Source organism: Ptychodera flava, chromosome 22, assembly GCF_041260155.1.
Source record: "Ptychodera flava strain L36383 chromosome 22, AS_Pfla_20210202, whole genome shotgun sequence".
Classification (NCBI taxonomy): domain Eukaryota; kingdom Metazoa; phylum Hemichordata; class Enteropneusta; family Ptychoderidae; genus Ptychodera; species Ptychodera flava.
Genome location: NC_091949.1, coordinates 34,980,893 through 34,997,497, shown reverse-complemented (window position 1 = coordinate 34,997,497; position 16,605 = coordinate 34,980,893). Strand labels below are relative to the sequence as shown.

Below are 16,605 nucleotides of genomic sequence, written 5' to 3'. Positions count from 1 at the left end.
TCCAGTTCAGAGGCAAAGCTTTGTCGTTGAGGGCGCTTGTCTGCCGATGAACTTCGTGAATCACTCAGACAAGTCCAACGAGTGAGCTGAAGCACTGGCCCTCCACAAGAACTGTTTCATGGGTAGGTCTATGGTAAATTTATAACAAAATTTGCAAAGGTAAAATAATTCTTTAAATTCTTTTAACACTAAACTTTCTGTTCAAGTTTACGGAAAAGTTAATGCCTTACATTTGAAAGATGAAACACGCATAGTTTGCCGAAAACCACTATGACATAGATACCTAAAACAAGCTGTTCTAATTGTGTAAACGTGGTACTAGCGATGCGATGGCCATCACATACTCGGACAAAACATGACCCAAGGAAGAATTGCTTTCAAAAACACACATTTTCTGTATTGTTTTCATAGAAGGACACTTCAGATAAGTAGTGTTTAGAGACTCCATGAGACCATAGTGGATGAATCAGTCACACTGTGTACCTCCGTTTGATGTCAGACTGCCCTCTTAAGGTAGTATGCGCTTCGAAAGTGAAAAACTTAAACTTTTGCTCAAACTTTCCTCAAAGAAACTTTAAACCATTCTCTCTCAAATTAACGATAAAATCCGGGTTACAATTTTTTTGAAGTCAAAATGGCCGCCATCCCCTGTGTTAACTCACTGGGCATTTCTTTTAATGTTATAAATATGATCTCGTTGAAACTGTAGTTACTCCATGAGCTTTACATGACCCAGACAAGTGGTAGAACAAAAAAAATAAAAAAGTTTGAGAGTCCGAACATCTGTCCTCGAGGCGCGTTCTACTTGAAGTCAAATAAGACAAGATCGCCATCAATCATACAGGCTAGGATTGGTTTATTCTGATAATTGAACTAAAAGGCAAATTTCACTTATTTGATAGGGGTGATCCAGTTACTACTTTACAATGGAAGTGTTGTTTTTTTTCAAATAGCATTTATCAGACTAAGAAAGAATCGTGCCCAAATGTTACAAAATTATTATATTGAAATATATTACACCAGGAATAACATACATATATCTTTTGCACTGGTTCAAAAAAATTAAGTTAACAATTCACTTTCAATAAAATACTGTTTTAATGATAATCATTCCGAGGGGTTTGCTATCTCATGCTTCTATTTTTACATGACGAAGACATATAGTTTTAATCTTTTTTTCAATTTTTGTGTTACATGTGACATTATAGCGTACAACTTATCTTCATCCCTCTTATTGAATAGAGGATAACGTAGATATACAGGTACCATTCAGTCTATGGCCTCTCCGCGGACGGTCAGATTGTCCTTTGACCCCGAGTGATGAGTTACCATGCCATGAGGACGGGTTTGATTGGATAGGTAACTCTATCAACGCCGTACTTGATGTAAGAGCTCATGGCGAAAAAACTGAGCGTTCGAGTGATGGTGACTAAACGACAAATGGTAATAAACCTAATGTTACCCTTGACATGATTGGTTACTGCATTGGTTGCAATGTTACCTTTGACAGGATTGGTTACTCCCTCTCTTGCAATGCTGCCTTTGACAGGGTTGGCTATTTCATCGCCTGCAAATGCGGAACTGTTTGTTCGCTAATCAGCTGAAACTGAAAAAATATCTTTTTGTGAATCATAGTGACTGATGAAGCATTTTTCTCGGACATGTTGTTGAAACTTCGACCAGAAAAGCACGCAATGTGTGAAACATGATGGCAGCCATGTTGAATTCATGTGTTTGTCATTTCACTGCTATTCTATTGCCGATGGTCAGTCTGAGTCAAAGAACACATTGCCACACTGTATTTATACCCCTGCAATTGGTTTTATTGTACCTGTGTACCTTAAATAGAGTATAAATAATTTGGGCGACATGGAAATAGTACCACTAACCCACTGCTCTTGAGGATCACTAATCATAAATGATATACAATATGTGAAAATGGGAACTAGGTCAGTAGGATTAGTTATGTAGCTGTTTTGTTAATCTTCCGTAAATTACGTCACATTTATCATAAATATAATACAGTTCATGAGCGGTATAAAGCAGATATCAACGCCCCAGAGCCACGATTGGGGGTTTAGAAACTGTACTAAATAGTATCATCTTGGGCACCCTGACTGCCATTTGAGTAGAACAACAGTTCACAGACAAATATTTAAACGATGCTATCACATCCGAAAGAGTAGTGGATGTTAAACATTACTGAATGTAACTATGCCACGTGTAACACACATTTACTTTTTTCACTTTTTTCTGGAAGGAACACAGGGTCAACGATAAGTAGGACGGGAGACTGCAAAGAGGCAGCCAAGTGTACATGTCTGTGTATCTGTACCTAATGTAATGCTATATGGTTTATATATCGGAATACTTATGAAAGATTTTTTTATTTAAATGGCCATTATGTTCAACATTTTATATATGTTTATGTTCACTAGTGTACTTGGAGTGACCGAGACTGTTACCTGCAATAGCTAATTCACAATAGTACAGTCCATCACAAGGGTTCGGCAAATATCATAATGTCACGAAAGTATTAAAGCTTGGTTTTGTCACGTGGGTAAATAACGCTCGTCATCATTTAGATATATTTACAATCGTATACTTTGTACAAGAATAGAATTAAGAACGACTTTCAAGGATTGTCTGGTTCACTCCCCTTGTCGTCGCTGGAGGCGCTCCACATCTGTTCAGGCTGATTGCCGCCATCTTGTTTCGAAGCAGGACTACATCTGCAGGTCTGAAAGCATCACATTTGTACATGCATCGCCAATGCTATTGACAAATATCTCACTATCATCATATTCAAAAATCTTGGACAAAATGGATATCTTTATGATATAGACGGTATGTCATCAGAAATGAAACAGCATGTCAGGGTTATGTGTTCTTCATCATGAACAAGAAAGATACGTTGGCGATTTCTGGACGATGCCAGGACCAGGACCATGTAGAGCGGCACCAGCGAATCAAGGAAACCGGGACCAGACTTGTATCAAGGAGACTGTGGTTGTTACTGGCAATCCAAAGAAACCGTCCTTAAGTATCTCACACAACATGTTCTCATTGGATTCAGAGTCTGATTGAATTATAAATTGGATTTCTGACCAAGACATATACTACAGCATGTTTTGCACTTGCAACCGTCACGCCTTACTCCTTGTGAATTTGTAAGGTACAGACTTTAAAAAAAATTAAACGTTACACGCCGTGTAATAATATTACATTACATAAGTGCAACAGTAAACCTTACATATTCGATAAAAGTGTGTAAACCAAACCATTACCAAATATTCATACAAAGTTTGGCATATTATCATGCAGAGCTGCTGAAAATTACACTGAAAAATAAAAACGGGCACATATGACTAGTATTAAGGACCAAGTGGACACATGCGTCATTGAAACTAACAGCTCTGCTATGTGACTATAACCATTGATAAATATTGACCTATTGTTTGAACAGAATACTTAACATTGGTTCTGGTTTGAGGCCAGGAACCCAACATTTTGTAAAAAAATATTTCCAAGTTCTTTCACTTTTCGTAAATTATAGTCTTTTTCAGTAGTTGAACATGAGGCAATAGCAGCGACTTTCAATGCAAATAGGCCATTTAAGTTCTGGCATCAATATCGCTTGATACACAACAGTTCCAGTGTCCGACAACGTCAATATATTTTTTTTAAAATAATCCCAGATATCTCTTGTCTTGTCCTGACTGGGATCCTTATTATTTATCTCTTTCAAGTCTTCCCTGATCGCTTTTCGTAGGCATATCTGTTTCCCTCATTTTCTGTCTTGCCGCCATCTTCATCGACAGAAGATTAAGATCGTCATCTCGAGTATACATTTACAGTTTTAGAACAGTACAAACCAATGAACAGCTGGAATGCAGGAATAATAGAAACCGTAAAATGTACGATCTCTTAACTTCTAACACTTCGCTTTATGTAAATTGTTCCACGTTCTGCTCGAAATGTGTCGTATTTTGTTTTGTTCATACATGAATGTGACAGTCACAGCTGTATTTCTAATTACAATGTTCCTTCGTAGTCACCCAAACACTTTGGTAAGGAAGAGTCTCTGCTCCGTAGCTATCTACATAGATATCGAATTTATAAGTTGTCGCAGGCGATAAGCCAGTCACTTGTTCATTAAGAACAATCTTTCCTTCGTTTGTGTTGTAATGGCGACAGTACATTTTTTCTGTCTTTTTGCGCATGGCCGGCCCATGACAAGTATTGAGTCGCTGATGTCTCCTCTCTTCCGACTCTTCCCTTTTGTAGAAGCAATAGTGAGACTTTTCTTTTGTCCCTAACCATGCTAACATAACGGAATCACAGCTTCGCAACATGTCGTACTCAATAACCCGGGTGTCGGCTGGCATTCTTGGGTAGGGGTATTTCGATGGCCTCGTGGTCACCGACACTTTAAAGGAGACCGACCGTCGTCTTGAATTGGACACTTTTACCAAGTAGACGCCAGGTGTCGCATCTTCCAGAGTAAAGTTCCTCAGACCTGCCACTTCCATTTCGCGAATCATTTCGTTCTCTTTCCAGATTTCAGCGTAAACCTGCGAAGAGCAGGGATGAACGGTGACCATGAGCTTGTCGACTGTCTCGCGCGTACGGAAGCGGAAGGCTTTGGGTGAGTTTGATTTCCTGACCGAGGCACGTACAACCTTGCCGTCTTTCAAGTCGACAACTTTATGATGTTGCCGTTCTCTGGTCTTCAAACTGGCGCCTTCGTAGGATGTGCTGTAGTTGTTAACTCTGTTGACGGCAAAGAGGTCAAAGAAATATTGTTTGCCTGGTAGCAAATCGGTGAACGTGTGCTGAGTCTTGGAGCCGATGCACTCGATTCGGAAATCATTATCCTTAATTTCTTTCTGCCGCTTCTTGTACCTTCTTCTACTCTGTCGGTGGCGTTCTCGTATCTCAGTCTCATGTTCAAAGCCGAAGCCAAAGTCTCGCGGGAGGGCAGGCGGCGGCACGTTGCTATGGTAACTTTGAAACCCGCACAAAGTTTCGAAGTTTTTGTCGGTATTCGCCGTGATGCAGTACTTGATTTGTGTGCTTATCATGGCCTCGGAGGGCGATGACTTCCAGCCAAGCGTAATGGTGTTCCTCTGGAAAGCCGTGATGTCAAGTCTTGGGTCTGATGGTAGCTCCGGATAAGCTTGGTCAGAATATGGGGTTGTTGTCGCGTGGATGTCGACGGCTGAGTCTGCTCCCAGTGACTTAATCACAAGCATGTAATCTCCCGCCGGCGAATCATGGACGACGTAGCTACTTCTTGAGTATCCTTTGTACGATTTTAAAAGTGGGATCGATTGGTCTGGCCTCGTGAGTCTCGCCATTTGTTCTTCGAAGTGTTCAAGCCCATCACCTGCATTTCAGAAACAAGAAATACATGCGAGTCAAAGCTTTTGCGCTTATAAAGTTTCCCTAAAACACGCGATATGGCGCCCTCAAGCGCACGTTACACCTTTCTTCAAAAGATAAGAAACAGTGCACCCTCTATGGATATCAATAAGAAACTTCTTCATAGACATACATACGCAAGGTCATAGACCTAAGACACCTGACGGCAAGTCACAATGACTCATATTATTTATGGTTGCCCATATTTTCTTAATCTATAAAACCAAGTGTTTTTACCTCTCTTCCCTATCATGAAATCATATGCTTGAATTGATCTCACACTTAAAGTCGAAATTATTTGACAAACTTGCTCTGAAAACGAACAACCTGGCGGTTGGCTCCCTACATTAAGTTTGCAGGATCGATAATTGATATATTTCACGTCATTTAACATAACTTTGTTACAGCGGGATTTGAGTCGTTTCCTTACATTCGGTCACAGTGACTCTCAAAATCGACTGTCTGCGCATCATATCAAAATATGAATCGGAACACCCATGGCTGCTGCAAATCAATGTGGCTAGTACGGCTGATGCACGACTATTGCCCCGTTAATAGATACGGAACGTTTACGACAAAATTTCATAGAAATAAGCAAAACATTCGAGTGTCTTCAGGCAATCCAAATCGACAGTGAGTCATGCGAGGCGTGTTTTTGACGTTTGCTGATAACATCTCAGCTTAGGAGAGTCAAAGTGATTGATGTCCGTGTTTGCGCTCCGGTCGTCAAACGCCGAGTATATCTACCGAAGACTTGCTTTCCTCTGCTTCCTGATTTCTCGAATACAGCTTTCGATGGAAAAGACCGGCTGTCTTATATTGAAAGTGCGTAATCCCCGCCCCCGTCTCCAGACAATGCAAGATTTGATCACCTTCACTGGCCAGCGAAAAGAAACCCAACGAAAGAAATAGCCTTCCTTGGCCAGTGATGTCTCACTTCTACAATCTTCTACAATTTTCTAGACGATAGCGAAATATCGGAGCCATTACAAAATTTACAATGCGACAATTATGACACGAGTCTTGCCGTTGGGAAATAAGCGGATGAAAAATGTATTTCAATAACAAAGTCGAATGCGAACTCTGGACGACGACACGAATGTTCACTCTTGAACTTGTATGGCGGTCTTTTGTCATACGGCTTTTAAGCAAGCGTCGATACCCCTTGAAATGTCTAACAAATATATTTATCAATTATTAACTATTACGCCACACTTTCTACACATAATCAAATAATTACGAATTCATTTATTCCAAGCGGAGTTCCGCGTAGGCATGTCGGGCGCCTCTGGCCTCCTCGAGTTGGGATCGCAGAAAACTGGACGTTGCGTACTGTCGCCTGAAAGTAAAGAAATGTTGTCTATACCACCTATTCGTTCAAAAATAAATAAGTTAGAGTGATATCACGCAGGCGTTAGCTTGCTCTTGAATGATTTATTCAGAATTACCAGACGACAGCCGAAAGTAATTTTGGCAGGAAATCTTGAAACCGTGACAAATCGGAGGCGCTGGGCGGGAAATGCTAGTTTAACCGATGGCAAGTGTTCGCGGTTTTTATTTTCTCGTGCAGTAAATGACAGCATTTCCAGGTGGATTTTTGCCAGCGCCAATACTATTTTTCTGTTTAACTACGCAGTGAATGGGGTGTTTTCTTTATAGTCTGAGCTTCTCGGCCCATGTCGCGTCGCCGTTTCTAATCGACATGAAGCCATTGAGAATTGTGGTGTAGTGCCCGCATGAACTACTCAGAAATAACACAATGACGCTCCATCATTTAGTTTAACGAAATCTGTCTAATGAAATAAAACTCGATCGGTAAGCGGCGGCGTTCCCACCTTTTCCAAATTCTTTTACACGACCACTCAATTGCTGTAAATTTGCAGAGTCTTTTGAGTTGGGCGCTTCTTGAATTCATTCAGCACAGGCGGATGGACGCCAGCCTATGCGCCACCACAATTTTTACTGAAAAACCATGGCGCATTTCTTCATATCGCGCTCGTGGCAGACACATCGCCTGAAATTCCCTGATAACGATTTAAAATTGGCACATAAATGCGCAATTGAAGGGAAAATCTCACGACACGGGCGTCAAGAACTGTCCAACCGAAAACGGATATGGAGTAACACGGCAAATTATACAACTGGGAAATAAGATTAAAGTCTTGATGATCAGTCGCTGAATCCATCTCCAGCGGTAGCAACTAATTATATGAATATTTCCACCGGATACAATTATTTATTTTTAGTTTTTACAAGTATATCCTTTAACGAAGACTCCCGTTTGATAGCATTTCCCAGTTGCCATAATCTCTTCGATTCTGTTGATACGTCATGAACGCGCTGTGGAATTCCCGAAGAATTACTACTCGACGTCTGTGAAGTAGCGCTGTACTTTGGCCCACATAAGCGCCACTGAATCATTCCAATTTTGTAAGTTTTTTTTTAATACGAAAGGTAGAGATCTTAACTGCACAACTGCCGCTAGGGAAATTGCGCTGTAATCACACTATCATTAAACTGTTACAGCAGTAGTAAACTTTCTTAAACAGCCACTACGCCACCTTTTCTGAATAAATATTCTTTATTCTTTCAACAATGCAGATCATTTGGTCTTTTCACACTTAATCAGCACGTAAAGAATTGCGCATTTTTATAACTGCCGTTGGTTTTTTCCGAAAGTTTACGATATACATCCTTGCGTATACATGGTGAACATTTACTATTTATTTGTTTGGTTGTTTTGTTTGTTTGTTTGTAAAATTGTTTGTTGAATTGTTCGGTATTTCGATTTCGCTTTTCCAGAAGACAGCTGCAAAATCACTTTCAGATAAACAGAACGATAGGTATCATAACCCGGATGTAATGATGGCCGAGGTCGCTAACATATCTGCATCGCATATTTAAATTGTGTACGATACTGCGGCGAATTGTCAAAACTAATTACTTGGGAAGCAAGCAAGGTTCTGTAATATCACGGACAAAGTTAAAACAATCATACGCAAATGAGCATTTTACGAAATTGTCCGTATCATACCCACGGCGCCGTCCCTAACAACATGAGTAGACATATTTTCAATATTTTAATATTATATCTTGTGAGTGTTGATCAGTGTTATGCTGTTTTGCGTCTCTACTGCACAGAAATGCTGGCATACAATCTGTCTATGTGATGGAGGGAATGTTGTTAGCAAAATATTCAACATGGCTTGAGGGGAAACGACGAAGATACGATTAATTGCAATGACACGAATAACGTAATCATATCCTATATCAAAGAAATCGTAATCATAACATTATGCAGGTAATAAAATTCATGTTAATTTCCTTCTCAAATACGTTGACGTTTCCATGGATATCCAGGGTTGAAAAGGGATATCGGACCTTTTGACGTGAGCTTTGAAAAAGAAGCTTATAAACGGACCCTGAAAGTGCCAGGTTGAATTAAAACATCGGGAGCAAGGTCGACACAATTTACACGGAGGCACAGATTATAGTTTTTATCAATCTAACCGACGTCGGTTTCTACAAAATGTGAAAGCAATCGTGGTGATACAGTCCAGACTGTAAGGTTTTAATTTCTTATTTGTACACGCTGTGACCAGTTATCACGATTTACTTAAGTCTTTTCTACATTAAGACAAACTAGACGCTATAATAGATCAAAGCTGCCGAATTCGCAGGATGAACTTACTGCTTTGCTTGCTAAATGAACTGTCAGGTATGGCCCCATTGTGTAAACCAAGAGCCAGCCAGTTCCCAGTAATTGCGACATGCGGCACGCCGATACAAATGTATTAAGGCAATCAAATGCAGCCACTGACACGCATTCTGGGATTGCCTTTCCCTTAGTGTCAATGAAGTTGCCGCCATTTATCAAACAAAATAGCGAAATTACTGTCTCCACAACTCTGTGCCTCAAAATGCTGACGCTTCAACAGTCTTTTTCGGCTGCAGCGGATGTCGTCTGAATACAAATGCCGATGTCGAGTTTGTATGATTTTGATAGTATCGAGTCGAATTTGAAATTCACGGATTCCCCTTTGAACTACAAAAAGATTTAGCATAATTGGTGAGAAACGTTTCAGCCCCTTCTTGCTGGGGCTGGCGTTTTCCCGAACGAGACAGCGGTTAATCGATATCGCCCTCGAAGCGAAACGCAAGTAAAACACTTTAACTCTTACTTGTGTAACAAATGAAGATCCATGAATATCAATAGAGTTTTCCTTGGTGATGCAGCTAGACAGCCGGGTGTGAGCAGGAAGAAGGGATTTGGTGGATTAAAGGAATGTATTTCGCTCCGATGATTACCAAAGGAGATCATTGAGTAGATGGCACATAGGCCTTTTGGGCAGGACAGCTTACGGAGATACCAAGTCACAGCTAGAAGTGAAGTGAGATACGACGAAAATATTCCTGTAAATACACGAATCTTTGTAGCCACATTGAGCTTTTTTTAACGAATATCATGTCGCTTACATGTGTACCTCTGCCATACGTGACTTACTCACAGAAACATAAGGACTGAAATCTAGGAAGGTGGATGACAACATGTAGGCGCCAACTTCAACACGAATGCCGATTACTGGAATCACGAAAGAGGACATATCCCTCTTAAAAGGAAAGAAGTATTTAAGTGAAAGTAAAAGAAAATACATGGGATTTCAACTTGATGCGTCTTTTTATTCACGGTTTCTTCGCTTCAGCGACTATGTAGAGCATAAGATGAGCAGACTGAATCTGAGCGACTGCTTGCAATTCTCGTCTATGGCGCGATTTCTTAAAACTTTATTGTCTTATCAAGAACTCTAATCGTCATCTTTATGCCAGTCACACACATTTGATATGACTGTAAATCCAGGGGGATATTCACGATTATGACTGATAAATGAATGACAACGGCTTGAATGGCTGCAGAGTTGAAAGAGTTCAGGTAGAATGCGTCTGATGGACAGATATTCATACTCTCAATTTTTTTCAATACTTTTTTCGGTTCTACCACTGTGCAAGCTCATTATGAAGCTCTCGGAGCGAATACAATTTTCACAGTCACACTTTTATAAATTCGGAAAGTTCACTTTCCCCAAAGACTTAACACTGGCATGGCGGCCATTTTGTAGTTATTTCAAATATCGGTAAACTTACACTTTAAAATTTTTTGTTTCTCTGAAGCCAAAATTTGGCAAAAAGTGTAAGTCTTACACGTTCAAGGCGCATACAACTTGTACGGAGTTAGGCTAACGTCTTCATCAGTATACGTGATATCGTGTCAGCCATCTGCACGTTTCAACGAAGGTGTCCGCGATGATGTAACAAGTACATTTCCTGGCGTATACGCTGCCTTGCAGCTATCATCGTGTTTAAATAAATACACATTGGTCACTTACCAACATGTACTATTTTCAGCGTATATATATATATATATATATATATATATATATATATATATATATATACGCTGAAAATAGTACATGTTGGTAAGTGACCATATATATATATATATATATATATAATATATATATATATATATATAATCTTCAGTTACAGCATAGTAAACGTATATTTTCCACTGGTCGCAATGCAAGAGTCCACTCACGATAATACTAGTAACTGTCTTGTTGCTTAAAAATAGAAGCCGTTGACAATTGTTTTATTTTACGATAAATATTTATTTTATGTAAATTGAACTGCAGGTTTTTAAAATCCCTAGTTAATGATCTAGTTCTTACTTGAGTATTGGCCTATTTCGAAGAAGTGCGCAGAGTGAGTATACCGACTCCGAGGCGTACACCAGGGCGATGTCGTGCCTCTTTCTGTTTGAATTAGTTTTTTATTCGAAAATTAATATGTACCCTGGGCTTTGCTTTTTAAATTGCTATGCTCTATTGGTAGCTGCAATGTTGCGGAGATGTGACTGCTGTTTACCATCGATTTGTGCACGATGACTCATTCCCCTTGGTTCTTATACGGTCCATCTACAAATCAATGTCTCATGACATTGTTGGCTTGTGGCCTTTATCACCTCTGCTCCCCGATGACAGGTTTGTTTTGCAGTCTTTGGCCCCGTGGATATGATGTCATGGTTAGCTTCTTTGCATGCAAATTGCTCGGCGGTCTGAGGGTTAGCCGAGAAAATGAACCTTGGAACCCCATTAGGCACTGTATACATTTGCCTGTCGCTGCAATTACCGAAACCCTGCCAAAAATTGGATGCATGAAAGAACACGTGTTTCTCTCTCTCTATCTTCACGCTACACCAAAGCAATACGATTCCTAAAGATGCGCCTATCATCATCTGGCGCGGCATTGAAAGACGCAGTCATTTGAACAATGCTAAACTTTTTAATGACCCAATTTTTGTGGCTTTATGTGTTTCACAGGAAATGCTGTAAGACCATAAGTATGTCACGGATACCCGATTTGATTGAGCTATTCATGTTTCATTATGTCTGCAACATGTACAGTTTTGTCTATACCTATTAAAAAAAGAACACGGCGTAACGCTGGTGTACTAACTGATCGCCATACATGGTTGTTCAACAGAGAAGATAAGAGGTATGGCCAAATCAACTCTTAAGTGGAGGAATTCTCAAGCTCGATGACTCATCCTGGAAAAATGCGATGGGAACGGCGAAATGTGTCAAGCTAACGAAGACGATTATCAATTCTGGCTGGAAAGTCAACATCGAAATAACACAGTTCGGCGAACAATCCAGTAAAGAGCCCGCTGCATTGTGTATGGCATGTAATAGTGTACCAACGTCAATAAAAAGGCCTACCTGGGCGCATGCCCGAATTACATACAGGAATTCACACAAATGTACGAAAGAAAAGCGCTGTATCATCTTTTCTTGATGTAAAGTTTTTAGTACATCCAATGAGTTACTTCTGAGTGGTTCTTACCACTGACATTATCTTACGAATTATCCCAATGATCAACTCTAAATCCTGATCGGGGATCCTTATATTTAATCCACATCCGTAGAGATTAATGTGATTAAAAAAAGGTTTTTACTTCACGATAGGATTATATAATTTGGTTCATTTTTTTGACGGGAAGGGATAGGAACAGTTATATTTTCATGTGAGCGATGCTGTTTACTTTGTTGTCTGGTTATTGAATATGCTAAAAAAGCAGTTTAAATGACATCTTTACAGAGAAGAGATGTATTTTGCCGTTTCGCAATGGAAGACTCTGGCCATGGGCGAATTAAATTTTCGACCAGCGCTGAGCAAAAACGTCCTGCCTACCCAACAGAACTCTCCATCACTCTATCATCCGTTGTGACCGCGAACGAAAACTTAGGCAAGAATAACAGCTACTTCACTTCTTTAATTAGAAAATAACGTGCGTCGGTCAAGTAATTCTCTAAATCTTCACATTTTTTCCCTTAAATCTTCAAATTTTCAAAATCTTTATTTATTTCATCCATTTAAACATAGCTAAAGTATGACAATGCGATAAATCCGTTTGACAAATATATATATATATATATATATATATATATATATATATATATATATATATATATATATATATATATATATATATATATATAATCAATAGGCTATCGTTTGCTACCTGCCGATTTCTGTGGTGACAATGCTAACTACCTGACAACGATCTTGATCACGCAGGAACGGTTAAACCATTCTCGTTTCAACTTTACATATTCCTATTGTTCTGTATCGTTTTCAGTTGAGCTACCTACAACATTCAGTTACTTTGGGGAAAATCGCCTGTCAGCACAATGGTGAAGAAGATAAACTTAAAATATACAGGCTGCAGCCAACGTTGCATAAATTTCGAATTTTAATAATTTGCATCGCGCCATCAACTTCAACATTTTCAACGGCGTTCGATGGTGACATCTGTGCGAGACTGAGACGAGAAGCGAGCCTAGGTACGGTAGATAACGCTCGAGTTGTTTCCTCTATCAAGAAACATCTACGATGCCGCATGGCCACATGAGGATTAGCCCTTGGACTGGTAAAATCAAGCCTCCATACTTTCAAATTTAAATAACTCTATACCAGGTGAACAAATCAGCATTAGTTCCACCTTGGGATTACAAAAGATACTAAAGGTCATCCAAAGGTCACCAACGGTGGACTGATATGTAATATTTTTATTATCAAATTTTAATGTGCAATTATTTCGTTTCAGACCAGTGAATGAACAGGGCTAAGGTGCAAAAATGAAGTGCCTGGCAGAAGATTTCCGAGCGAGACATCTTCCAGTTTTGTATTACTCTCACGTAACACAAGCGTGGATATATTTCCGTTCTCCTGCACACGTGTTCGGGTACCTGGATTCGCTGACTCTTGATTATTGCAAACTCTCTGATGTTTCACTCCCCATGACAATTCCAGGCTACAACGCCCGCCCTAGATGCATGCGTAAGGCTGTGTGCTTCTTGCAGAGGTGGCTAGACACCACAGTAACTTGTGTTCCATTCATATTTATCGAGTTCCATGTGTAACATGCTCTTCACCCTTTGAGTGCTATAATTGTTCCCACCAAAATTTTAGTGAAACATTTTTACCCATTTTCATGAATTTTTCTGTAATTTTTTGATAATTTTGAACCAAATGGACATCAAAGTTCATTGGCTAAAGTTTGTTATCAAAATTTTGACAAAAATCTGAAAAAAAAATGACTGGAGCATATTTTCTAAAGGTGACAAAAGTTGACTTTGGCGCTCAAAGGGTTAAACACACAAAAACTCGATGAACAATCTAAGTAGTACATTATTTACCGACGTATGTGGGTGCGATCACGAGACCGGAAGTGCGTTCCCAAGATAAGTGAATTCCATTGAGAGCCAAATATTAATAATGCCACTTGCGCAAATGTCAAGTCCATGATGTAATTTTATTGACGTATCATCTCTTTAAAGGGGATATAAAAATACTGTTAAAGTTTTTTTTAGAAGCGGCAGATGTCTGACATTTGGACACGTTTAACCGATCAATAATGCTATCGAAGCTGCATTTATTATAGCAATTAGTCTTATTGACCCGCCGGTAATGTTTTCCTTTATGACGGTGACTATTTTTGGAACATCGTAAAAATGAATACCTGATGCTTCGCCGCTACCTTCATCCGGCAACAGTGTTAACTGCCACTCCAACAACTCCGAGCATGGTGTCACTGTTATGGACACCGGCGTGTTGTCTTCCTCCACTGAGAAAAAGTACCTGAAATTACCCAGAATGCAATGTAATTGTACATGAAAGCGTTCTGGAACAGTTGTAATGGCTGCCAATTAGTGCTTGTTAGGTTGTTTGACTTTAAATTAGCCTCGCGCCAAGGACAATACACTCCGGCATTTAAAAATAGTTCCATATAATGCCTTCACCCCATCCTGTTTCACTTGGTGAACGGTCTCTTTTGCCCACCCCTTCAATGTCACTCATTGTTGCCTTTTATTACGGCTAATCGAAGCGTGGCCACGCTATCTGGTTATCATGCGCTTTGCGGTTTGAACCGCAGCGGCAGTCAGCGTGAAAAGAACATCACCTGGGGCCAGGTTCACACCGCAGATAACGATCGCTTGCCTGAGGACAACACGATTTAAAACCACCCAGCCGACAGATAATCTACCTAAACTACACATGTCGGTCATGGGAAAATGTAACTTCCCAGTATGGGGAACTTTGTCACAAAACTGAAGGAGATGTTCATACAAACATGCGTGCTGCTCAGTTGGAAATGAACACACGTCAATCTTTGTTCATTTGCTAGGTGGGACATTTCAATATTTGCGAGTTCATAACGCAAAAGTGTTAGCCTGTATGAAAGATAGTGCGGTGGGCAGCTATACCATACTTTAATATAATAGTGTTTTGCGCTCATCGAATTAGATTGGAGTTGCGGCTGTTCTCGAGTGATTTGATGAACATCCGACATCTTTACGTTTCTGACGGAAATGACATAGCAGGCTCTTTGCAAGTCTGGGGCACTTCAGCAACGCATCATTTTTTTCAAGTGTTTTGTAAATAGAAACATTACATTGAACTCATGGCGCCATCTGTAGTTCCAATCACTGCGCGAATATGCGGTTTTTTTTCTATAACTCTTCGCCGGAAGCGCGAGCTGTTTTTGCCAAAGACTGAAACTGAAAGGCAGGACTCACCTTTTTTCTGACTCCGCGTCTTTAAATATGTAGCTCCGGATTTGCACTCCATCCGGTAAATAGCCCGTATCGTGAAACACCTCTGGGTTTGCCATTTGGAAGTGGACATATTCTTCCTTCCTCCCCGGGAGCTCCTGAGCTGTCACAACCGCCGACGTTAAAAGAACAGAAAGCCACGTTGCTAAGATCGTTGTTAGCGGTGCCATTGTTCTCTGCAAGATCTGCGCAAAAAGAACGGGAAAAATTCTCAAGGTTCAAGTTAAAACCGCCGGAGGAGATCTCTTCAAAGTCAAAACTAACATACTTTATCTCAAATATCCATTTAATGTACTTTAACTATATCGGAGTTGACTTCTTATGGACTGCCAAAGTGCCGGTAATTGTAAAAATAATAGTACTTCAAAACTACTAATACCTACGAAGACAAGGCAACCGGGACTTACTTAAGTTTTGGAGCAAATGCGGAACTTGGGCTATACGCGAGTATATATCCATATATTTACACACCACCAACATACGTAAGAATGCACATTTTTAGCGATTTTTTACATGTTTATTGACATCTTGACTCACCTATTAATATAATTCATGAATGACATCTACCGATATTATGTGATTCAACCATTCATAGGCTTAGATAGTGACTAATGAATGAATGATCGATCGGCATTATATTAAATTTCTTAATGAATTCATTCATTCATTCATTCATTCCCCGACATACTCTCATAGTTGACTTTTTATACAGTACCCCGGGACAATACAACTATCTTGGCAACCCAGGAGCATTGCCGATTTGCATCTAATGGCATCTAATTGCTCGTGCTCATTTTCCGTCCTGTGAAAATACATAAATTACTTGACAAATTCCTTTTTATCATATTCGAAATGACATTTCAAGTGGATTTGAGATTCCCCTTCCTTGAGATATACAGGGCACTTGGCAACTCTTCCTGCCTTTCGCTAACCCGGCTTAACGCCGAGCCGGAAAAACGTTATTTTTGGATCAAGGTTTACCTCATATGCTCAGTTCTCCGAATGTATG

At 39.9% G+C, this 16,605-nt stretch overlaps 1 protein-coding gene across 7 annotated transcripts in view; it reads right to left on the bottom strand.

Annotated features, from left to right (window-relative positions):
* Positions 1-839: 839 nt before the first annotated feature.
* The window catches only part of LOC139123283 (protein NDNF-like), a 108,625-nt gene continuing 92,859 nt past the window's right edge, over positions 840-16,605 (bottom strand). For all 7 annotated transcript variants that reach the window (XM_070689420.1, XM_070689421.1, XM_070689419.1 and 4 more), the window contains 3 exons: positions 15,561-15,781; positions 14,504-14,622; positions 840-5,389 (listed from right to left, as the gene is read on the bottom strand). In XM_070689420.1, coding sequence (XP_070545521.1) covers positions 4,032-5,389; positions 14,504-14,622; positions 15,561-15,766 — 1,683 coding nt within the window. In that variant the 5' untranslated portion in view covers positions 15,767-15,781 and the 3' untranslated portion in view covers positions 840-4,031. The remainder of the gene's footprint in view (positions 5,390-14,503; positions 14,623-15,560; positions 15,782-16,605) is intronic.